This window comes from Nesoenas mayeri (assembly GCF_963082525.1).
Source record: "Nesoenas mayeri genome assembly, chromosome: 30".
In the NCBI taxonomy this organism is placed as follows: domain Eukaryota; kingdom Metazoa; phylum Chordata; class Aves; order Columbiformes; family Columbidae; genus Nesoenas; species Nesoenas mayeri.
The window spans coordinates 1,200,762-1,223,540 of NC_137564.1; the positions used below are offsets into that span (position 1 = coordinate 1,200,762).

Sequence of the window (22,779 nt, forward strand, 5' to 3'; positions counted from 1 at the left end):
TCGCAGGTGGGACATGGCGTGGGGGGCACACGGGGACAGTAGCGCAGGGGGGGGCCGTGTCACATCACCCCCCCGTTCTCTTGCAGTTCCCTGTGGAGGATGGAACGTACTGGGTGACGCTGCCCCCCGAGCTCTTCGGGCGAGACGGTGGTGAGGGGGGGGCCCTGGGTTGGCTGTGGGGACCCCCGGGGTCTCTGGTCCCCACAACGAGCCTGTGTCCCCCCCGTGCCGCAGGGGCAGCCGTGGAGGCCGGTGCCAGCGCGGCGCCGCCGTACGCGGTGCTGGCGGCCGGGGGGAGCCTGGGCCTCGGCGTCGCCCTCCTGGTCGCCATCGTGGTGAGGGTGAGTGACGGGGGGGGGGACAAAGGGGGGACACCGGGGGTCTCTGCCCGCAGCCCCCCCCCCACCTGCGCCCCGCTCTGCCCCCGCAGGTACCGGCAGATGTGGGGACGGGGCGACCCCAAAGTGGAGGGCGAGGGGGCAGCACGTGCTGGTGCCCCTGGCCCCCCCCCGGCGCCCCCCCCGCTCAGTGACACCCCCCTGCTGCCCCCCCCCCGCGCCCCCGGCTCTACACGTCACCAACTTGGACTATTTCTTCTCCAGGGAGTAACCGAGGAGGGGGGGGATGGACAAGGGTCTGGGGGGGGGGGGTCCCAGTGCTGGGATGTGGAGCAACCCCCCGCACCCCCTTTTTGGAGGTACCAGAAGTGGCCGTCCCCCCCCCACCCCGGATCTATCACTCTGATGGGGGGGGCAGTGCCACCCCCATGGAAAACCAGCCCGGGGGGGCCCCCGAGATGCGTCCCGGGGGGGCGGCTCCGGGGCCGCGGCCAAGCGGGGGTGACGCTGCAGCCGTGGGGAGCGGGGGGGCGGGGGGGGTCCCCGGGGGACAGGCCGGGCCCCCCAGCGCTGCGGGGCGGGGGGGGCCTGGCTGGACCAGCCCCGGCCCGCCGCCCCGGGCCCCCCCGGGGCCCCCCCGGGGCTGGTTTTAAGGCACGTGGTGGCGAAACGTGCGTCGGAAATAAACGCTGTGGATTTGTACGGGCGCTCCGGGGGGAGGGGTCACTGCGCCCCCCGCGCGTGGGGGGGTCCTGGGGGTGACACTGCACTGTGTGTGCCCCCCCCCCCCCCAAATCCATGCACCCTGTGCCACCCGTGGCCCCCCCTATGTCACCTGGTGCCCCCCAATGCTGTGCCCCATGTCACCCAGTGCCCCCCCAATGCTGTGTCCCCCCCCATGTCACCCAGTGCCCCCAATACTGTGTTCCCTCATGCCACCCAATGCCCCCCATGTCACCCAGTGCCCCACAATGTTGTGTCCCCCCCATGTCACCCAGTGCCCCCCCTATGTCACCCGGTGCCCCCCAATGCTGTGTCCCCCCCATGTCACCTGGTGCACCCCAATGCTGTGTCCCCCCCCATGTCACCCAGTGCCCCCAATACCATGTCCCCCCCATGTCACCCAGTGCCCCCCCCATATCACCCAGTGCCCCCCCATATCACCCAGTGCCACCCCATGTCACCCAGTGCCCCCCCACGTCACCCAGTGCCCCCCCTATGTCACCCAGTGCCCCCCAATACCGTGTTCCCCCCATGTCACCCAGTGCCCACCCATGTTACCCAGTGCCCCCCAATGCTGTGTCCCCCCCATGTCACCCAGTGCCCCCAATACCATGTCCCCGCATGTCACCCAGTGCCCCCCATGCTGTGCCCCCCCATGCCACCTGGTGCCCCCCATGCTGTGTCCCCCCCAATGCCACCCAGTGCCCCCCATGCCACCTGGTGCCCCCCATGCCTGTGGCCCCCCCCCGTTGTGCAACACCCCGGAAGCTGCAGCTGCAGCGGGCAGGAAACCGCAGGGTGGGGGGGGCGGCTGCCCTGGGGCCGCCAGGGCCCCCCCGCGCTATTAAAAGCCCGGCAGGATGCAGATGTGCCCCAGTTCTCCTGCCCCCACCCCCCAGACCGGGGCGGCTGCTGCGGGCTCAGTCACCTGCGTGTCCCCCCCCCAAGAGGCGGGTGACCCCCGGGGGGACAACGAGGGGCCCGATCCTGGGGTGACACCCCCCCCCAGCCTCCCTGACCCAATGCAGCCCCCCCCCAGCCCCATGCATCCCCCCAGCTCCACTGCAGCACCCCCAGCCTCCCAGCCCCATTGCAGCCCCCCCCCCCGGCCCATTGCAGCCCCCCCAGCCCCATCCCTGCCCCACTGCAGCCCCCCCAGCCCCACTGCAGCCTCCCTGCCCCATTGCAGCCCCCCTAGCCCATTGCAGCCCCACTTCAGCACACCCCAGCCCATTACAGCCCCCCCCCAGCCCATAGCAGCCCCCCCCAGCCCCATCCCTGCCCCACTGCAGCCCCTCCAGCCCCATTGCAGCCCCCCAGCTCCATTGGAGCCCCCCAGCCCCATTGCAGCCTCCCCTGCCCCATTGCAGCCCCCCCAGTCTATTGCACCCCCACTGCAGCACCCCCAGCCCATTACGGCCCCCCCCAGCCCCATTGCAGCCCCCCCAGCCCCATCCCTGCCCCACTGCAGCCCCTCCAGCCCCATTGCAGCCCCCCAGCCCCAATGCAGCCCCCCCAGCCCCATCCCTGCCCCACTGCAGCCCCTCCAGCCCCATTGCAGCCCCCTCAACCCCATCCCCTGCCCCCCCAGCCCCACTGCAGCCCCCCAACCCCATCCGCTGTCCCCCCAGCCCCACTGCAGCCCCCCCCAGCCCACTGCAGCCCCACTGCCCCCCCAGCACCACCCCGCCTCCTCTCGGCCATCACGTTTATTTTACGGCTTCTTTACATGGCCCAATGTCACCGTGTCCCCCCCACGGCCCCGCGGGGCAGCCCCCACAGTGGGGGGGCGGGACTCCCACACTGGGGGGGGGTCACCGCCCAGCCGGGCCCCCGGCGGAGTGTCCGCAGGGCGGGGACACCGGCGGGGACACACACGGGCGGGGACACCGGCTGACCGGCACCGCCGGCCCGACCCGCCCCCGCAGGGCCGGAGCCGCGCACGGGGGGGGCTCAGCCCATTTCGGGGGGGGTCTCAGGAGCATTTTGGGGGGGTTCTCAGACCCATTTCAGGGGATTCTCAGGCCCATTTCAGGAGGTTCTCAGACCCATTTTGGGGGGTTCTCAGACCCATTTTGGGGGGGGTTGTCAGGCTCATGTCAGGGGGTTCTCAGACCCATTTTTGGGGGGTTCTCAGGCCCGTTTCGGGGGGGTTCTCAGACCCTTTTTTGTGTGTTCTCAGCCCCATTTTTGTGGGTTCTCAGCCCCATTTTTGGGGGGTTCTCAGGCCCGTTTTGGGGCGTTCTCAGGCCCATTTCAAGGGCTTCTCACACACATTTTTGGGAGGTTCTCAGACCCATTTTTGTGGGTTCTCAGGCCATTTTTGGGGTGTTTCTCAGGCCCATTTCAGGGGGTTCTCACACCCGTTTTTGGGGGTTCTCAGACCCATATTTTTGTAGTGGGTTCTCAGACCCATTTTTGGGAGGTTCTCACACCCATTTTTGTGGGTTCTCAGACCCATTTTTGGGAGGTTCTCACACCCATTTTTGGGAGGTTCTCACACCCATTTTTGTGGGTTCTCAGGCCATTTTTTGGGGTGTTTCTCAGACCCATCTCGGGGGGTTCTCAGACCCATTCTTGTGGGTTCTCAGACCCATTTTTGTGGGTTCTCAGACCCATTTTTGGGAGGTTCTCACATCCATTTTTGTGAGTTCTCAGGCCCGTTTTGGGGGGTTCTCAGGCCCATTTCGGGGGCTTCTAACACCCATTTTTGGGAGGTTCTCACACTCATTTTTGTGGGTTCTCAGGCCATTTTTGGGGCGTTCTCAGCCCCATTTCAGGGGGTTCTCAGACCCATTTTTGGGAGGTTTTCAGACCCATCTCGGGGGGGTTCTCAGACCCATTTTTGTGGGTTCTCAGACCCATTTTCGGGAGGTTCTCAGACCCATTTTTGGGAGGTTCTCAGACCCATTTTTGTGGGTTCTCAGGTCATTTTTTGGGAGGTTCTCAGACCCATTTTTGGAGGTTCTCACACCCATTTTTGTGGGTTCTCAGGCCATTTTTTGGGAGGTTCTCAGACCCATCTCGGGGGTTCTCAGACCCATTCTTGTGGGTTCTCAGACCCATTTTTGGGAGGTTCTCACATCCATTTTTGTGGGTTCTCAGGCCCGTTTTGGGGGTTCTCAGGCCCATTTCGGGGCTTCTAACACCCATTTTTGGGAGGTTCTCACACTCATTTTTGTGGGTTCTCAGGCCATTTTTGGGGCGTTCTCAGCCCCATTTCAGGGGGTTCTCAGACCCATTTTTGGGAGATTTTCAGACCCATCTCGGGGGGGTTCTCAGACCCATTTTCGGGAGGTTCTCAGACCCATTTTTGGAGGTTCTCAGACCCATTTTTGTGGGTTCTCAGGTCATTTTTTGGGAGGTTCTCAGACCCATTTTTGGGAGGTTCTCACACCCATTTTTGTGGGTTCTCAGGCCATTTTTTGGGAGGTTCTCAGACCCATTTTCGGGGGGCTCTCAGACCCAGTTTCGGGGGGTTCTCAGACCCAGTTTCGGGGGCTTCTCATACCCATTTCAGGGGGTTCTCAGACCCATTTTTGTGGGTTCTCAGACCCATTTTCGGGGGGTTCTCAGCCCCATTTCAGGGAGTTCTCAGGCGCGTTTCGGGGGGTTCTCAGGCCCGTTCCAGGGGGTTCTCAGGCCCGTCCCGGGGGGGCTAATGCAGTTTGCAGTGCACGGGGTGCAGCAGCGCCATGTGCTCGGCGCCCTTGAACGGCAGCTTCTCGGTGGAGTAATGGTGCACGACCTCGGGGACGCTGGCGAAGCCGCCGCCCGCCTGGTCCAGCGTGTACTTGTTGTCCCTGGTCTGGGCCACGATGATGTGGACGCAGCCCTGGCTGGTTCTGGGTGGGGGGGGACACGCGTGGGGGTGGCGGCGTCACCCGCGCCCGCCCCTGTTTGTTCCGATTGTTTGGGCTCCGGGGGCTCCGCTTCCTCAGGAAGGAAACGCCACCGGCGCTCCCGACAATGCGCCGGGATGGGGGGGGCCGTGCCGCTCCACCCCCCCCCGCAGCAGCGCCAGGACGCCTGGGTCCCGTTATGGGGGGTGGGGGGTGGGGGGGGGTCCCGGGGGTCCCGCCCCGTCAGGGTGCTGGGTGTGGATAATGGGGGCTCCTGCTGCGGCAGCACCCGGGGGGGACCCACATATCCCCCCCAGGGTGGGACCCCCCATATCCCCCCAGGTGGGACCCACATATCCCCAGGGTGGGACCCACATATCCCCCCAGAGTAGGACCCCCTGCACCCCCATAGGGTGGGAACCCCATAACCCCCCAGGATGGGACCTCTCCTGCACCCCCATGGTGTGGGACCCCCATAAACCCCCAGGGTGGGACCCCTGCACCCCCATGGGGTGGGAACCCCTGTACCCCCCAGGGTGGGACCCCCTGTACCCCCCAGGTGAGACTCCCCCCTCCATAACCCCCCAGGGTGGGACCCCTGCACCCCCATAGGGTGGGAACCCCATAACCCCCCAGAGTGGGACCCCTTGCACCCCCATGGGGTGGGAGCCCCATAACCCCCCAGAGTGGGACCCCCTGCACCCCCATGGGGTGGGAACCCCATAACCCCCCAGAGTGGGACCCCCTGCACCCCCATGGGGTGGGAACCCCATAACCCCCGAGGGGAGACCCCCCCCCTCCATAACCCCCCAGGGTGGGACCCCCTGCACCCCCGATGGGGTGGGGCGCCCCATAACCCCCCAGGGTGGGACCCCCTGCATCCCCACAAGCTGTGACGCCACCGGGACCCTATAATTTCCCGTGCCCCCCGCGCAGCCCCCGGCCCACTCACTTGAGCGCGATGGAGTACTTGCCGCTGCCGCTCTCGCTGGCGCGCACCAGGTATCCGGCCTCGCGGCACGCCTGCAGCCGGCTCTCCGCCTCGGCGCGCGTGATGGCCCCGTGGTACCAGCTGCCGGGGGGACACTGAGCCGGCGGAGCCCCCGCGCCCCCAGCCCCCCAACCCCGGCCCCGCCACTCACGGCTGCTTCTCCAGCGCCAGGGCCGGGTCCACGCGCTCGCCCCTCGCCGTGCTCGGCGCCCGCCGCCTTCAGCATCTTGGGCGTCCAGCTCTTCTGGCGCAGGTGCTGCCGCGGCGCCTCCTCCTTGGGCCGCTCCGAGCCCTCGAACTGGACTGGGGGGGGGCCGGGCTGTGAGACCCCGGAGCCCCTCCAGCTCCTCCCCAGAGCCGGTCCCATCCCCATCCATGTCCCCCATCCCCATCCGTGTCCCCATCCCTACCCATATCCCCATCCTACCTGCGTCCCCATCTCCATCCATGTCCCCAAAACAGCCCCGTCCATGTCCCCATCCCACCTGTGTCCCCATCTCCATCCATGTCCCCAAAACAGCCCCGTCCATGTCCCCATTCCACCTGTGTCCCCATCCCACCTGTGTCCCCCTCTCCATCCATGTCCCCAGCCTCTTCTCTGTCCCCCTCCACATTCCCATCCCTGTGTCCCCAACCCCTTGTGTCCATCCATGTCACCATCCATGTCCCCAATCCCATCTGTGTCCATGCCCCCATTCCCGTCCATGTCCCCATCTCTACCTATGTCCCCATCCCATCCATGTCCCCCGTCTCCATCCATGTCCCCCCCTCCATGTTCCCATCCCTGTGTCCCCATTCCAGGTGTATCCCCATCTGTGTCCCCATCCATGTCCCCATTCTCCATCCATGTCCACAGCCCCATGTGTCCATCTGTGTCCCCATCTACATCCCATCCCCCATCCATGTCCCCATCCTCATCCATGTCCCAATCTACATCCCATCCCCATCCATGTCCCTGTCCCCGTCCCTGTCCCCATCCCCATCCATGTCCCCACCTACATCCCATCCCCATCCCTGTCCCCATTCCCATCCGTGTCCCCATTCCCTCCCAGGTCCCCATCTCCGTCCCATCCCCATCCGTGTCCCCGTCCCCGTCCCCCTGTACCCGACAGCGCTTTGACGATCTGCTCCTTCTTCCACTCCCAGGGCTGCTCGTACTCCCCCGCGGGCCGCTCGTCGTCCTGGGGCAGCCGCCCGTCCCCCCCGCGGGCCCTGCGCTCCGGGGCGCCCCCGGCGCCCCCTTCCCCGGGCTCGTAGAGGGTGTCGTACAGCTGCGGCGCCTTCCCCGCCGCCTCCTTGCCCCCCGGCCGCTTGGCCAGCTCCGCCTTGTCCGCGGGCTCGTCCAGCAGCAGGATGGCTTTGACCAGGGGGTCCCCTTGGAGCCGCGCCGGCGGATTTCTGCGGGGAAAAGCCACCGGGGTTGGGGACAGGGCCGTGCGGCCCAAACCCCCTCCCAACACCCACCGTCCACGCTGGGACCCAACGCGCCCATTCCCGGTGTCACGTCCCCATGGGCACCCAAACCCCCCGGTGCCAGGACGCTACACCCGGCACCGGGCGCTCGGCCACCCCGGGGGGCTCACCCCCCCCCCCCCCCCCCCGCCGCACCCCCCGGCGCCGGGTTCTGCCAAACAGGCGGCCCCGGCGCGGAAAAAAACCATCAGCAGCAAATCTTTTATTCCCAGTTTCCGGCCCAGTCAGTTCCTGTTGTTTTGTCCAGCTGGGCTGGGCCGGGGGTCACGGGCCGGGGGGCACGGCCGTGGGGGGACCCCTCGGGGCGCCGCGTCCCCCTCCCGGGCGGCACCGCGGGCTTCGCGCCGCGCGGCGGGTGGGTGGCACCGGTGCGGGGACAGGGGACAGCGCCCCGCTCCTTATCTGTCCCGGCGCAGCGCAGGAAGCGGCGGGAGCCTTTCCTGCAGCCGGAGGGACGCGGTGCCACCGGTGCCGGCGGTGCCATTGGTGCTGGTGGTGCCAGCAGTGCCTTAGGTGCCTTTGGTGCCACCGGTGCCATGGGTGCCATGGGTGCCGCAGCACGTACCCGTGATCATCTGCTGCGCGTCGTAGGGCTCCATGTAGCCGTCGTTCTCGCCCAGGCGCTCGGCGTCGCGCTGGCCCTTGGTGCGCTTGGCGTCGTACGGGTCGGCGTAGTCCTCCAGGATGATGACCTGGGGGGGGGACACACCGGCCTCAGGGGGGTGCTGGGGGGGGTGGGAGGGTCACACCGGCTGTGGGAGGTTGTGGCGGTGATGCCACCCCAAGGGGACACCGGCGGTGGTTTTGGTGGAGTAGCCACAACCACGGCACAACCCAACGGGGGAACCTTTGGGGTGGGGGGCAGCGCCCTGTGCACCCAGCGCTGGGGAGCGGCTTGGGGACCCTTTTGGGTGACAACACCCTCCCCAGACTGGCTCGTGGCCACCGCGGGGGGGTGTGGGGGTGAAAGTCCGGCTGTCCGGCTCAGCTTGACGTCAGGCTTTGTTTAACCAGAGCCGGGGACGGGGGGACGGGGCGCTGGGGGGGCCGCGCTGCGCCGTCCCCCCCATGGCAGATGAAGGGCGGCCGGGATGAGGCTTTGAACGGGAGATGAAGGCGGCAGAGCCGGCGCCATGAAAAGCCGGGGTTAGCGGGGCTAATGAGCCGGAGCCCAAAGCCGCTTAAGCCTCCGGTTCCGCGCGGCCCCCCCCAAACCGCATCCCAATCCCCCCCCCCCGCCCCTTACCGTCTCCGTCTTGGCGCTCTTCCCCTTGTCCTGCTCGGGGGGGGGTCAGCGCGGCGGGCGGGGGGCCCGGGTGCCCCTTCCCGTTCTTCTCGTGCGCCTCCACCTTGATGAGGCGGTTGATGTAGGTGCCGCAGGTTTTGGGGGGTCCCTCGGCCGCCCCCTCGGCTCGCGAGTTCTTGCGCATCTTGCCGGTGGCGGCCTGGAGCAAACCCTGCAGGTTGTCCCCTGGACAAGCGGCCCCCCCCCTTCCTTAGCGCCCCCCGGGCCGGCCCGGCACCCCCCCAGCTCCGCGGCCGAATTCTTGCGGCTCTTGGCCAGGTTCCCCCCACCCGGCCGCGCTCGCTCCGAAACCGTCTTCAGGTTGGAGGGAAACTCCTTGAACCACTTGGCCGCCATGGGGCCGGCGAGGACCCCGGTGCCGCGGCCCCCCCGGGGCTCCTCCGCACCCCACGGCCGCCCCACGGGCTCGGGGTCGGCTCAGCCGGGGGGGACGGGGGCGGCCCAGCTCCCCCCGGCCCCCCAAGCGGGACCCTCGGTGGCCGCGGGCCAGCCCGGGCGCGGGGACGCGAGTCGGGGGTCCGGGGCCCTCGCCCCCGGTGCGGGTGGGGGGCTCCAGGCGGGGGCGGCCGGCGGGGCCCCAGGGGTGCCGGTCGCCTCGTCCCGTGTGTCCTCGGGGGTCCCTGGTCCCGGGGGAGGGTCCCTGGGGCGGGGAGCGTCGGGGTCTCTGCTCCAGCGATGGGTCCCGGCGGGGGTGCGGGGGGGTCCGGTTGGGGCGGCTCCGAGGGTCTCCTGCCCCCCCGGGAAGGCGCTGGGGGGTCTCTCGGTGCTCCGGGAGCGGGTGACCGGGGGGGGCCCGTCGCGGCTCCTCGCTGGGGCCCGTGTCCGGGGCTGCGGGGGGGGGGTCAGGCCGGCCCGGGGGGCCCCATGCGGCGGCGGCGGCGGCGGGACGGACGGCAGGGACGGGACGGAGCCGGAGGGGCCGGAGGGGGCGGTGGGGCCGGCGCTCCCCGCCCAGATCCGGAGGGGGCGGCCCCGGGGGACGCGGCGGCCCCGGCCGGGCGGGCACCGGCGGCCCCGGGAGCCCCGTTCTGCCCCCCCCCCCCCCCCGTATGGAACCTGGACAGACCCCCACCTCCCCATGCACAGACCCCCCCCAATGTACAGTACCCGTGTACGGACGCTCCTGTATAAACCCCCACCTCCCCCCCCCGCCATGTATGGAACATGGACAGACCCGACCTCCGCATGCACAGACCCCCCCCTACAATGCACAGTACCCGTGTACGGACGTCCCTGTATAAACCCCCCCCTCCCCCCCCCCCCCCCATGTATGGAACCTGGACAGACCCGACCTCCCCATGCACAGACCCCCCCCCCCAATGCACAGTACTCGTGTACGGACGCCCCTGTATAAACCCCCCCCTCCCCCCCCCCCCCCCCCCCCCCATGTATGGAACCTGGACAGACCCAACCTCCCCGTATACAGACCCCCCCCCCCCCCACAATGCACAGTACCCGTGTACGGACGCCCTATATAAACCCCCCCCTCCCCCCCCCCCCCCCCCCATGTATGGAACCTGGACAGACCCACCTCCCCATGCACAGAACCCACCCCCAAATGCACAGACACCCCCCCCCCCAAATGCACAGACCCATGCGCCGACCCCCCCCCCCCCAGCCTGACAGGTGGTTCTCTTGGTCCCCCCATTTCTGCTGGTTGCACCAAATCCTTACCGGACAGGGGGTCCTGTTTGCAGGGGACACAATGTCCCCAAAAAGCAGGTGGATCCAGGGCAGGTCCCACAGCTGGGGGGGCACTGGGAGAACAGACCCCGACTGGGCAGGGATGGGCGGTCCCAGCACCGGGACCCCCCAGAACTGGTGGTGGGACGTGGGGCAAACTGGTGGGGTGTTGGTTGAACTGGTGGGGTGTGGGATGAACTGGTGGGGTGTTGGTTGAACTGGTGGGGTGTTGGATGAACTGGTGGGGTGTTGGATGAACTGGTGGGGTGTTGCATGAACTGGTGCGGTGTTGGATGAATTAGTGGGATATTGGATGAACTGGTGGGGTGTTGGATGAACTGGTGGGGTGTTGGTTGAACTGGTGGGGTGTTGGATGAACTGGTGGGGTGTTGAATGAATTAGTGGGGTATTGGTTGAACTGGTAGGGTTTTGGATGAATTAGTGGGATATTGGATGAACTGGTGGGGTGTTGGTTGAACTGGTGGGGTGTTGGTTGAACTGGTGGGGTACTGTATAAATGGGTGGGGTGTTGGATGAACTGGTGGGGTGTTGGATGAATTAGTGGGGTGTTGGTTGAACTGGTGGGGTGCTGGATGAATTAGTGGGGTGTTGGATGAACTGGTGGGGTGTTGGATGAATGGGTGGGGTGTTGGATGAATTAGTGGGGTGTTGGTTGAACTGGTGGGGTGTTGGATGAGGTGGCCATGGGATCTTGGCCCAACTGGTGGGATCCTCCCTCCCCCCCAGCAGCCCAGGGGACAGGCTGCAGCTTCTCGGCACCGCAACCCTCGTGTCCTTCAGCAAAACCCCCAAAAACGGCTCCAGTAATCCCCCCTCATCGCTTATTGCCAATGAGGCCAAACGAGGGAACAGCTGCCGGAGGAGATAACGGAGCGAGGAGATAACGAACCACGAGGAGATAACGAACTTCTGAGGCCCTTTGATTTTCTAATAACTTTTATTCAAAGACGGGGGATTTATAGCGAGGGGCGGGTGACGCTCGTGACTCAGCTCTGCCCTCCAGCCGAGGACACCGGGGGCTCCGACATCCCAGCTCGAGGAGGATGAAGCTACGCGGGAGCGGCGATGGCTCCTTCCTCCATTAACCCAAAATCCCTGTTTTCTGCATGACCGAGTGGTTAACGGGGGGAGAAACTCGATGGGGAGAAGTTGGTGGGAGCCCTGTGTCCTTCTATACCAAATAAATCAAAAATAAAAGGGTGGCCACAAAAAAATCAATCACTCAGACCAGCGTCTTCAAATTAACAAACTGTAATTATTTTTCTCCAAAGATACATTTTCCATACACATCCATCATACACTGTAACAAAAAAAAGCAGTGTACATGAAATAAGAAAATAAATTAAATCCGTAGCGGAGGCGGAGGAGGACGCTCCGGGCGGGAGGGCGGCGAGCGCCGCGGCGCGCGGGGCCGGGAGCGCGGTGTGTGACGAGAAAGCCTGCGGGCGAGGGGCCGGCGCGCGGGTCGAGGCGGGTCGGGTCGGGCCGGCCGCTGCAAACGGGTTGATTTCGAGTTTATTTGTAACGGCCGCTGTTGTCCGTCGAGGTCCCGGAGGAGGCGGGAGATGCGGGCGGCGCGCCGGCTCAACCGTCCTCCTTGGGCGGCGTGTACCAGCCTGCGGGCGAGGGGACCGCGGGTGACGTGGGGGGGAAAGAGCTTTGAAGTCATCGTTACCCACCCTGAGAACCTCATCGGTGTGTTAACCCCCCCAGGGATGGCGGCTCCAGCACTGCCCTGGGCAGCCTGTTCCAACACCCACAGCCCCTTGGGGAGAAATCACCCCAAATTTCCACCCTCAACCTCACCTGGTGCAACTTGTGGCCGTTTCCCATCACTTGCTCATTGGGAGAAAAGTTCCCAAAAGCGGCGGCGCCAACGCACCGAATCCCCCGTCCCCCAAATCGCCGGGACGCTTCCTCTCCCTTTTGTTTCCCAACACCACCCGGATAACAACGTGTGTAATTATATGTGTCTAATTAGACCCAAAACGTTGAGGAGGAACAGAGGGGCTCCCCCAAACAGTGGCTGATAACGTTTGTAATTATACATGTCTAATTAGACCCAAAACGTTGAGGAGGAACAGAGGGGCTCCCCCAAACAGTGGCTGATAACGTTTGTAATTATACATGTCTAATTAGACCCAAAACGTTGAGGGGGAACAGAGGGGCTGCCCCAAACAGCGGCTGATAACAACGTGTGTAATTATACGTCTAATTAGAGCCAAAGTGTTGAGGAAGGACAGTGGGGCTGCCCCACCAGCAGCTGATAACGAATTGTGTAATTATACATGTATAATTAGAGCCAAAGCGTTGAGGAAGGACAGAGGGGCTGCCCCACACACCAGCTGCCGCGCTCCTCTCCACGCTTTGCGGCAGATAAAACCCAAGCGCTAGGCTGGATGTCCGGCCTAGCTGAGCCCGGACTAACACGAGACTCCGCAGGTCCCTTGTGTCAGCGCTCACCGTTCTTCTCGTGGATCTGCACCAGGGATTTGTAGGACTGTTGCGCTCGGGTCAGGCTGTACTGGTTCTGCGGGGGAAGGCAGGGCCGGCGTCAGGCGGCGGGCGGTTGATCCCGCTCCAAACGCCCCCCGGGCTTTACCGGCCCTACCTTGTTGGCTCCAAACTGGACTCGCGCTTTCCCCTTGACCAGCGTCGCGCTGATCTGCATGATCACCGACTCGACGGAGTAGGCGCTGCTCCAGCCCTGCGGACGCAGCGAAACGCGGTGAGAACCCCCCAAATTGGTGAGAAATGCAGTGAGAAACCCCCCAAAATGGTTTGGGGGACAAATGTGACGGGCTGAGGGACATGGGGGGTTCAGCCTGGGGAACAGGAGCTGAGGGGAGATGGACACAAAGAAACGGCCGCAAGTTGCGCCAGGGGAGGGTGAGGGTGGAAATTTGGGGTGATTTCTCCCCCAAAGGGCTGTGGGTGTTGGAACAGGCTGCCCAGGGCAGCGCTGGAGTCGCCAAACCTGGGGGGTGTTGGATACACAGACACGAGGGTCCCAGCGACACGGGGTGGGGGGTAACACGTGGATTTGATGACCTTAAAGCTCTTTTCCAATCCAAATAATCCTCTGATCCTACAAACGGCGCCACGACCCACCTGTTTGGTGAGCAGCTCCATGCAGATGGCTCCGCCACCCAGGACGTACCTGGGGAAGGAACGGGGCGCAACGTTACGGCAGGGACAGACACAACCCCCCCCACGCGCCGCTCCGGCTTCTCAGATGGAAAAATAGACAGGAAATTAAAAATCCAACCCCCCCGCATGGGGGATCTTGTATCAGGGAGCAAACTGTAGCGAAAAGCGCACATGGGGGCACAGAAATGGTGACTTACCCCCCCGAGAGCACCGGGGGACACGACCCTCACGAAGGGTGGGTCGAAGGGGAAGTTGTCCTGCGGGGAGAGGGGGGGCCAAGCCGTTGGGACCGCGCGGGAGGACCCGGCGCGGGGGGGGACGCGAGCGGCCTCACCTTAAAGGAGAAGTTGAGGAGGATGAAATCCGTCCCTTCTTTCTCCTTGAGGATCTGGAGATCGTTGTGCAAAGCGCTGTCCTCGTCAACCCTGCGAGAGGGGGAACAAACGGCGACGCGGCCGAGTCAAGGTCGGAAGCGCAAAACCATCAGAATATCTTGTTTTATTAGGGAAATATCAGTTCCCGACGCGCAGACAATGTTTTGGGGTCCCCCACCCCGAAATCCCCCACCCCAAGCCTTGTCGCCACCTACTTGAGGAGTTTGACGTTCCAATCGTACAGGCTGTCGTTCACCAATTCCACTGCATAGTATCCTACAAGGTGGAGAGCGGACATGTCAGTGGGGGGGACGAAAAAAGGGGACACAAGCCACCCCCCCCCCCCCAATTTCAAACGCCCCCAGCCTGGCACAGACCCCCCCAAAAAGCAGCAATTCTGCAGCAAAACTACCCCCAGGGCAGCGGTTTTCCTACAACTGCTCCCCCCCGCCGAGTCCTTGTGCTCTTAGAACACCCCAAAATAAAAGAATAGCTAAAATAATAGATAATTTAATGGATAATCTAATACTCACCCCCCTTGAAACTTGGCGAGCGGTAAATATCCCTGAGCTCCTTCATCAGCCGGTCGGTGGCCTGCACAGACCCAGACACTGCGCCCTGCGAGCACAACCCGGCCTCGTTAGCGCCGCAGCCTCGTTACGAGGGCACCACCCCAGCTCGGGCTCCCTAAACCACCCCCAAATCCACCGAGAAATTGCACCCCGGGGGTGTAAAACCCCAGCGCAGAGCGGCGGGGAACCCCGAATGTCAGTGCGGGATGCAGCCACCCCTTGGGACACCCCGAAATCGGTGTATTGACACCCCCCCGCTGCACCGCCGGCCGGGACGGCCCCGCCGCAGCCCCCGCCCGCCCGCCCGCCGGCGACACGTACATTTAAGTAATCTTGCCTCTGGTTCTTTTTGATTTTCTCTAGGATGGCCAGGTTCTCCTTGCCGATGCCTTCGTCCTCCGTCTTCTTCCCGTCCGCCGGCTCCTCCTCTTTCATCTCGTAGTGATCCAGGTCCTCGGTGTCCTGGGGAGACCAGAGCGAGTGGGAGACGCGGCTCCTGCAAATCCCGCAGGTTCTCTGCCTCCGGGAGGGATTTTGGGGGCGAATCTCCCTCCCCGGGACACCCCGAAGCCCATTTGGGTGGCAAACACGCACCATGATGAATTCCCAGGCTCCGCATCCCCACCGCCCTCACCAGCAAAAACCCCACGCGGACACACGTTGGCAATACCAGAGGCGCTCGCGCCAAAACTCATCGGCGCGGGACGTTTTCCCCTCAAAGCGACGGCGTTTGGGTCCAAGCAGCCCCAGCGCCGGGGTTAAACCCCCCGACCAAGCGGTTATTTCAGCCTCGCCGCCATTCCGGACATTTTTGGGAGGGATTTTGATGTTTTTTGCCCAGCAGATGAGAAATAGAACCCAGAGGAAAATCCCTGAGTGGATTAAACCGCCGGCTCTTCCCACGCGGCCAGGCCAATGGATCCGAGCGAGTAGAAGCCACGAGGACTTTCCAGCGCGACCACTCGTGTATCACAAGTTTGTGGCTATGGGAGGTTGTGTCGGTACCGGTTTACTCCTCATGTTCTCCGGCAAAGCTCAGTTTGATTGAATTTTGCTAAAAACCGCGGCCGTGCCGCCGCTCGGGCGCCCGCCGCCCGCATCGCCCAATGTCACCATGGAGACTCGCAATTATTCCACCCACTCCGGAGCACCGAGCGCCCGCGGGCGCTGCAGCGGGAGTTGCTCAAGGTCCCACCACGTCCTCCCATTTTTAGGCCAAGCAGGAAATCCCGGCGCTCCCGGGATTGGGCTCTAGAGACGTGAATTATCTTCTCGGCGGCGGGTTTGGACCCCCCAGGTTCAATTTGTCGCCAAATTTCCTCACGCTCACCTCCGGCATTTCCTCGTCTTCCTCCTCCGAGGACACCTCCTCCTGCGTGCTCTGCGGGGACAACGCGAGCTTAAACCCGGAGTTACACCCAGAACTAAGCTAAAAGCAAATCAAACGCAAAACACCCTATAAAAACTGACACCGGAGCGGCCGAACGAGCCCAATGGAGCCAGCTGGCATCACCCAGGACAGGAACAAACCCCAGGGAGAAGATGAACCCCCCCAGCTCTATAGCAAAGTGCTGAAAAACCTGTTTCTGAGCTTAAAACGGCTGTTGCGCTTCACCCACCTGCTCGGCCGGCAGGGGCTGGTCCAGCATCTCCACGTCGGGGTGTTGGGGGAGGTTGTAGAGCTTGCACAGGTCGGAGATTATTCGCTTCAGGTGCTGCAGAAGCTGTTTGGGAGGGGGAAATGCGGTGGGGAATTAAACCGCGGTGCTAAAACGCTGCACGGACACGGGGGGGGCCGGAATTACACCCTGGCACCAAACGGCAGAGAAATGGGAGCAGGAGGGTCGAAGGGACGTGGGGATGAGGTTCTTGGGGACGTGGGGTGCGGTGATAGTTGGATTCAACCTCGAGGGGCTTTTCCAACCGAAATAGTGTGATACCCCGAGTGTCCCGACCCCACCGCAGTGCCCGGGGGGGTCTGACCCCCCCAGAATGGGCAGAGCCCCCTCACCAGCGTGTTCCCCTTCCTGACGTCCGCCAGCCGCTCCAGGATGGCCGCCAGGTTTGGGGTCGTCCGACTCCACTGACCAGATCGGGGGAACGGCTGGATAAGCCTCCTGGGGAGAAGGAAACAAATGGGGGGGGGTTGAGCAACGAGCAGCCCCACAGACCCCCCCCGGGGACGTTTTGGTTCACGGCGCTTTGGGGGGCAAAGAAACTCCTCCCGAATTTCCACCCTCATCCTCCCCGGTGCAACTTGAGGTCGTTTCCTCTGCTCCTGGTGCTGGTTCCCGACCCCCCCCGGCTCCAACTGCCATTTGGGTTCTCAGGGCTGAACCCCCAGGTCCTACATCCCCCCCCCCCCCCCAAAAAAATGGGGGGGAAATATAAAAACACGGGGTGCAGGGGTCGGGCATATTGGGGGGTGTCTCATATGGGAGGACACCCCCAGGTCCTAAATCCAACCCCCCCTCGCCAAAAACGGGGGTGCAGGGTCACACATTGGGGGGTGTCTCATATGGGAGGACACCCTCAGGTCCTAAATCCCCCCCCCACCTCGCCAAAAAACGGGGGGAAATATAAAAAACACAGGGGTGCAGAGTCGCATATTGGGGGGTGTCTCATATGGGAGGACACCCCCAGGTCCTAAATCCCCCCACCCCCCTCGCCAAAAACAGGAGGAAATATAAAACCACGGGGTGCAGGGTCACATATTGGGGGGTGTCTCATATGGGGGGACACCCCCAGGTCCTAAATTCACCCCCCCCTCGCCAAAAACGGGGAGAAATATAAAAGCATGGGGTGCAGGGTCTCACATTGGGGGTGTCTCATATGGGAGGACCCCGGGATGGTGACACCCCGTGTGTGCCCCCCCAGGTGGGTGACAACTCGGGGGGTCGCCCCGGGGCTCGTACCCGGTTTTATCCCCCCCGCCCCCCACCCGGTGACCCCAGCGGTCGCTTTTTTCCCCAACCCAACCGGCCCGGGGGGGTGTAGGTGTGGGGGGGTCTCTGTCTCCCCCGCGGTCCCGCCCCCCCGGCGCGGTTCTCACCGTGATGTTGCAGTGGATGCGGACGGGCCCCGGTGGCGGGCCCCCGGGCCGCGGAGGCCCCGGCGCGGGCCCCGGCCCCCGGCACGAACTCGCAGCTGATCTCGTCCGGGCAGGCGCTGCCGATGCGGAACCGCTCGTGGCCCCGGTGGAAAATGGACTCGAGCAGCCGCAGCTTCCCGCTTCAGGAGCCGCCCGCTCGGGGCGGGGGGCGGCGGGACAGGGGCGGCCGCCGCCACCGCCACCTCGGCCCCGCTCCGCCCGCCGCCTCCGCCGCCTCCCCCCGCCGCCGCCTGCGACCCCCGCCGCCTCCTCCGGCCCCGCCCGCTGCATCTTCCCATGGAGGGACCCGCTCCGCCGCCGCCGCCGCCGCAGCCCCCGGAGCCGGCCCAAGATGGCGGCGGGACGGCCCCGCTCTGCGGAAGTGACCCCTCCCGCCGCCAGCGGAAGGGGCGGGGCCTCGACCGACCGCGACGCTCGCACAACCGGGCGAGGCAGCGCCGAGCCGGAAGTGACGTGTACTCGGGGGAGTCGCCCCGGAATGTTAAAGGGGCGCGGCGAGCGCTAGGGGCGGGGCTCGGTGTGGGGAAGGGGCGTGGTCAGTGGGAGGGGCGGGGGCTGCGTGAGGAGAAGAGGCGTGGTCGGCGGGAGGGGCGGGGCTCGGTTCTCCCGGTCGCGCCGCCCCTGGTCTGTCGGGGTCACGTGGGGGTCACGCGGCGCCGCCGGCGGCGGAGGGTCCGGGGGTCCCTGCGGCCCGGGGCGGGTCCCGGATCTGGGGGGGTCCCGGGAGGTCCCAGAGCTGCGGGGGGGGACCCGGGGGTGGCGGGGACTTGACCCCGGTGGAGCGACCCCCGTCCCATCCCCGGCGCCCGTCGCTCCGCCGGTGTCCCCGGGGCGCGGCGGGGCGGGGGCGGCCCCGGGGCCGCTGACGGCGGCGGTGACGGAGCGGGGAGCGCGGGGCGGCCCCGGCGCAGCTCCCGGCACCGCCTCCCGCCCGGGGCCGCCCCGCCCGGGCCGCCGGTTCCAGCACCGCGGAGAGCGCGGGCAGCACCGGGGACAGCGCCCGGGCACCGGCAGCCGCAGCGGCGCCGCCAGGGCCGCCCCCATGGCGCTGCTCCGCGTCCTCTGCCTGCTCGCCGCCCTCAGGCGTAAGTACCGGGGCGGGGGGAGCGGGCACCGGCACCGGCACCGGCGGGGGGGGGCACCGCACCGGGCCCGCGCCTGTTGCACAGAACCGGCCGGTACCGGCCCCGCGCCCCCGGTGCCCCCCCAAACCGGGGCTGTGCGGGATGGGGGCCCGGCTGCCCGACCCGCTGCGGTACCGGGGGCGGGGGGCGGGAGGACACGGCAGCTCCGGGACTCCAGGCCCTGCCCGGGGCTCCGGGGGTCCCGGAGGTGCCCGGGGGGTCCCGGGGGGGCCGTTCCCGCTGACCCCCCGTTGGCAGGCGGGCTGGGCACGGACACGGAGGAGCGGCTGGTGGAGTATCTGCTGGACCCCGCGCGCTACAACAAGCTGATCCGCCCGGCCACCAACGGCTCCGAGCTGGTGACGGTGCAGCTCATGGTGTCCCTGGCGCAGCTCATCAGCGTGGTGAGTGACCCCCCCGGTAATGCTCATCGGTGTGGGGAGTGACCCCCGGTAACGCTCATCGGTGTGGTGACCCCCCCCCAGTAATGCTCATCAGCGTGGTGACCCCCCCGGTAATGCTCATCAGCATGGTGACCCCCCCGGTAACGCTCATCAGCATGGTGACCCCCCCCCCAGTAACACTCATCAGTGTGGTGAACCCCTCGGTAATGCTCATCAGCGTGGTGACCCCCCCAGTAATGCTCATCAGTGTGGTGACCCCCCCGGTAATGCTCATCAGCATGGTGACCCCCCCCGGTAACGTTCATCAGCATGGTGACCCCCCCGGTAACACTCATCAGCGTGGTGAGTGAACCCGGTAACCAACACCCCTGGTAACCAACACCCGCCGGTAACCGACATCCTCCTGGTAACTGACCCCCCCGGTAACCGACATCCCCCGGTAACCAATACCCCCCAGTCACTGACCCCCCGGTAACTGACTCCCCGGTAACCGACCCCCTGGTAACCAACACTCCCCCGGTAACTGCCCCTCCGGTAACCGGCCCCCCCGGTAACTGCCCCCCCGGTAACTGCCCCCCGGTAACGGCCCCCCGGTAACGGGCCCCGTGTCCCCGCAGCACGAGCGGGAGCAGATCATGACCACCAATGTCTGGCTGACCCAGGTGGGAGCTCCGGGCACGGCCGCGGTGCCGGGGACACCGTGTCGTCCCTGACTGGGACCCCCCCACAGGACCCCCTCCCCCGGGACCCCTTGCACCCTGTGTGGGACCCCCCTGCCCCCCCCATACACCCTGTATAGGACCCCCATATCCCTCCTTTCTTGGGGACCCCCTTCTCCCCCCCATATGCTTTATCTAAGACCCCCCATGTCCCCCCCTTTCCTGGGGCCCCCCCGCCTTGAGCCCCCCATACACCCCAGGTGGGACCCCCAAGTTCTGTGGCCCCCACTGCACCCCCATACACCTCGTGTGCAACCCCCATATCCTGGGAACCCCCCCTGTCCCCTCCATATACCCTGTATAGGACCCCCCATATCTCTCCTTTCCTGGGGACCCCCTTGTCCCCCCCATATGCCCCATGTAAGACCCCCCCATGTCCCCTTCCCCACCTTGAGCCCCCCATACACCCCATGTGGGACCCCCAAGTCCTGTGGCCCCCACTGCACCCCCATACACCTTGTGCAACCCCCATATCCCGGGGACCTCCCTGTCCGTTCCATACACCCTGGGTGGGACCCCCCATATCCTGGGGCCCCCCATAGCCCCATGGTGGGACCCCCACATCCTGGGGACCCCCTGCCCATGGCGGCGGGGGGGGGCGCTGATGCTGTGCCCCCCAGGAGTGGGAGGATTATCGCCTGACCTGGCGGCCGGAGGACTTTGACAACATGAAGAAGGTCCGGCTGCCCTCCAAGCACATCTGGCTGCCCGACGTCGTGCTCTACAACAAGTAGGCGGCTTTGGTTTCATTTCTGGGGGGGCCCCCTGTGCCGGACCCCCCCCCCCCCAATAGGGTTTGGGGGGCATGGGGAAGAGCCAGCGTTGATATCTCCCCCCTTCGCCCCAGCGCCGATGGGATGTACGAGGTGTCGTTCTACTCCAACGCCGTCATCTCGTACGACGGCAGCATCTTCTGGCTGCCGCCCGCCATCTACAAGAGCGCCTGCAAGATCGAGGTGAAGCATTTCCCCTTCGACCAGCAGAACTGCACCATGAAGTTCCGCTCCTGGACCTACGACCGCACCGAGATCGACCTGGTGCTCAAGAGCGAGGTGGCCAGTCTGGACGACTTCACGCCCAGCGGAGAGTGGGACATCGTGGCGCTGCCGGGCCGGCGCAACGAGAACCCCGAGGATTCCACCTACGTGGACATCACCTACGACTTCATCATCCGGCGCAAGCCGCTGTTCTACACCATCAACCTCATCATCCCCTGCATCCTCATCACCTCCCTGGCCATCCTGGTCTTCTACCTCCCCTCCGACTGCGGCGAGAAGATGACCCTGTGCATCTCCGTCCTCCTCGCCCTCACCGTCTTCCTCCTGCTCATCTCCAAGATCGTGCCGCCCACCTCGCTGGACGTGCCGCTGGTGGGCAAGTACCTCATGTTCACCATGGTGCTGGTGACCTTCTCCATCGTCACCAGCGTCTGCGTCCTCAACGTGCACCACCGCTCGCCCACCACGCACACCATGCCGCCCTGGGTCCGCACGCTCTTCCTCCACAAGCTCCCGGCGCTGCTCTTCATGAAGCAGCCGCGGCAGAACTGCGCCCGCCAGCGCCTGCGCCAGCGCCGGCACACCCAGGACCGCGCCGCCGCCACCGCCGCCACCACGCTGTTCCTGCGGGCCGGAGCCTGCTACGCCAACCCCGGCGCCGCCAAGGCCGAGGGGCTCAACGGGTACCGGGAGCGGCAGGGCCGGGCGCCGGGGACCGGCGGCTGCGGCTGCGGGCTGGAGGAGGCGGTGGACGGCGTGCGCTTCATCGCCGACCACATGCGCAGCGAGGACGACGACCAGAGCGTGAGTCAGGGGGTGGCGGGGGCGCAGGGAGGGTCGGGGGGTGCAGGGAGGGTCAGGGGGTGCAGGGAGGGGTGCAGGGAAGCTTAGGGGGTGCAGGAAGGGTTAGGGGGTGAAGGAAGGGTCAGGGGGTGCAGGGAGAGATGTGGGGCGCAGGCAGGAGCGCAGGGAGGGTCAGGGGATGCAGGGAGGGTTAGGGGGTGCAGGAAGGGTCAGGGGGTGCAGGAAGGGTCAGGGGGTGCAGGAAGAGCTGTGAGCAGAGCTGGGGGGGTACAGGCAGCACTGTGGACGCAGCTGGGGGTGCAGGCAGAGATATGGGGTACAGGCAGGGCTGCAGGTAGGGCTGGGGGGCACAGGCAGGGTTAGGGGGTGCAAGTGGAGATGTGGGGTGTAGGAAGGGTTAGGGGGTGCAGGAAGGGCTGTGGGCAGCACTGGGGGTGCAGGCAGGGGGTGCGGGCAGGGCTGGGGGGGGCGCAGCGCTCGCCGGTTCACAGCTGCACCACAGGAAGGGACGCGTACAAACCCCTGGGGGGTCCCCAACCCATCCCCGCGTCCCCCTGCAGCCCCTGCCCTTCCCTGGCCCCCCCAAAGCAGCCACTGGGGAAGCCGGAGGCTGCCGGGGGGGCCCTGACCCTGCGCCGCACCGTGAGGCTGCAGATTTTGGCAGAGAAGCGGGGAGAGCGAGTCCCGGGGGGGCACGGGAGCAGATTCGGGGCTCCGCGGAGCCGCCGTGTTCCCCCGGGTGACACTGGGGGGGTGACAGCACGGCCACTGACCCCACGTCCCCCCAGGTGAGCGAGGACTGGAAGTACGTGGCCATGGTCATCGACCGCCTCTTCCTCTGGATCTTCGTCTTCGTCTGCGTGTTCGGCACCGTGGGCATGTTCCTGCAGCCGCTCTTCCAGAACTACGCCAGCAACTCCCTGCTCAACCGCGGCCAGGGCACCCCCGCCTCCAAATAACGCCGGGGGGGACGGCACCGCGGCTCTGGCACTGCGCCGGGGGTGGGAGCGCCGGGTGCAGCCACCACCCACTAATAAATACTCACAGTGGAGGGGGCTGGTTCATTTTGGTGTCATTTTGTGTCCCCACCGCGTGGGTAAGAGGAGCCGGGGTGAGCGGGGGCTCCGGTTCCTCTGGAAGAGGAA

General features: G+C 65.8%; 4 protein-coding genes across 12 annotated transcripts in view; 2 read left to right on the plus strand and 2 right to left on the minus strand.

Annotated features, from left to right (window-relative positions):
• Nucleotides 1-609, plus strand: part of IL6R (interleukin 6 receptor) — a gene marked incomplete at both ends in the record, with an annotated part of 2,898 nt that extends 2,289 nt beyond the window's left edge. The window contains 3 exon segments of the mRNA XM_080361114.1: nucleotides 87-150; nucleotides 235-476; nucleotides 478-609. Of these exon segments, the coding sequence (XP_080217240.1) occupies nucleotides 87-150; nucleotides 235-476; nucleotides 478-609 (438 nt within the window).
• A 4,110-nt stretch (nucleotides 610-4,719) lies between these two features.
• SHE (Src homology 2 domain containing E) lies at nucleotides 4,720-9,009 on the minus strand (the record flags this gene model as incomplete). Its single annotated transcript, XM_080361013.1, is given in 10 exon segments — nucleotides 4,720-4,906; nucleotides 5,856-5,975; nucleotides 6,046-6,086; nucleotides 6,088-6,197; nucleotides 7,000-7,267; nucleotides 7,270-7,292; nucleotides 7,933-8,059; nucleotides 8,614-8,649; nucleotides 8,651-8,836; nucleotides 8,839-9,009. Coding segments are annotated over 10 exon segments (1,269 nt in total).
• A 2,813-nt stretch (nucleotides 9,010-11,822) lies between these two features.
• Nucleotides 11,823-17,958, minus strand: UBE2Q1 (ubiquitin conjugating enzyme E2 Q1). Its single transcript, XM_080361038.1, is given in 18 exon segments — nucleotides 11,823-11,993; nucleotides 12,841-12,907; nucleotides 12,989-13,084; nucleotides 13,489-13,537; nucleotides 13,725-13,741; nucleotides 13,743-13,784; nucleotides 13,862-13,952; nucleotides 14,117-14,177; nucleotides 14,435-14,519; nucleotides 14,795-14,935; nucleotides 15,804-15,854; nucleotides 16,093-16,197; nucleotides 16,485-16,541; nucleotides 16,543-16,590; nucleotides 17,526-17,567; nucleotides 17,569-17,697; nucleotides 17,699-17,824; nucleotides 17,826-17,958. Coding segments are annotated over 18 exon segments (1,269 nt in total). The 5' UTR covers nucleotides 17,856-17,958; the 3' UTR covers nucleotides 11,823-11,961.
• A 382-nt stretch (nucleotides 17,959-18,340) lies between these two features.
• CHRNB2 (cholinergic receptor nicotinic beta 2 subunit) lies at nucleotides 18,341-22,708 on the plus strand. 9 transcript variants are annotated; one of them, XM_080361251.1, is made up of 7 exons: nucleotides 18,996-19,113; nucleotides 19,195-19,223; nucleotides 19,331-19,455; nucleotides 19,731-19,775; nucleotides 20,453-20,562; nucleotides 20,680-21,634; nucleotides 22,423-22,708. In XM_080361251.1, the coding sequence occupies exons 3-7, from the start codon at nucleotides 19,423-19,425 to the stop codon at nucleotides 22,591-22,593; spliced, it is 1,314 nt and encodes a 437-aa protein (XP_080217377.1). In that variant the 5' UTR covers nucleotides 18,996-19,113; nucleotides 19,195-19,223; nucleotides 19,331-19,422; the 3' UTR covers nucleotides 22,594-22,708. The 9 variants fall into 9 exon arrangements, with proteins under 9 accessions (XP_080217381.1, XP_080217373.1, XP_080217374.1 ...); XM_080361255.1 differs by lacking the exons at nucleotides 19,195-19,223; nucleotides 19,331-19,455 and adding an exon at nucleotides 18,341-18,670 and having other exon boundaries at nucleotides 18,968-19,113; XM_080361248.1 differs by lacking the exon at nucleotides 19,195-19,223 and having other exon boundaries at nucleotides 18,993-19,113; nucleotides 19,238-19,412; nucleotides 19,737-19,775.
• The last annotated feature ends 71 nt before the right edge of the window (nucleotides 22,709-22,779 follow it).

Excerpts from the sequence above, each read along its gene's own strand:
- CHRNB2 (XM_080361247.1), top strand. The coding sequence starts at position 18,628 with ATGGCGCTGCTCCGCGTCCTCTGCCTGCTCGCCGCCCTCAGGCGTAAG. Across the intron at positions 19,776-20,452 it reads CCAATGTCTGGCTGACCCAG|GAGTGGGAGGATTATCGCCT; the intron begins GTGGGAGCTCCG and ends TGTGCCCCCCAG. Across the intron at positions 20,563-20,679 it reads GACGTCGTGCTCTACAACAA|CGCCGATGGGATGTACGAGG; the intron begins GTAGGCGGCTTT and ends CCTTCGCCCCAG.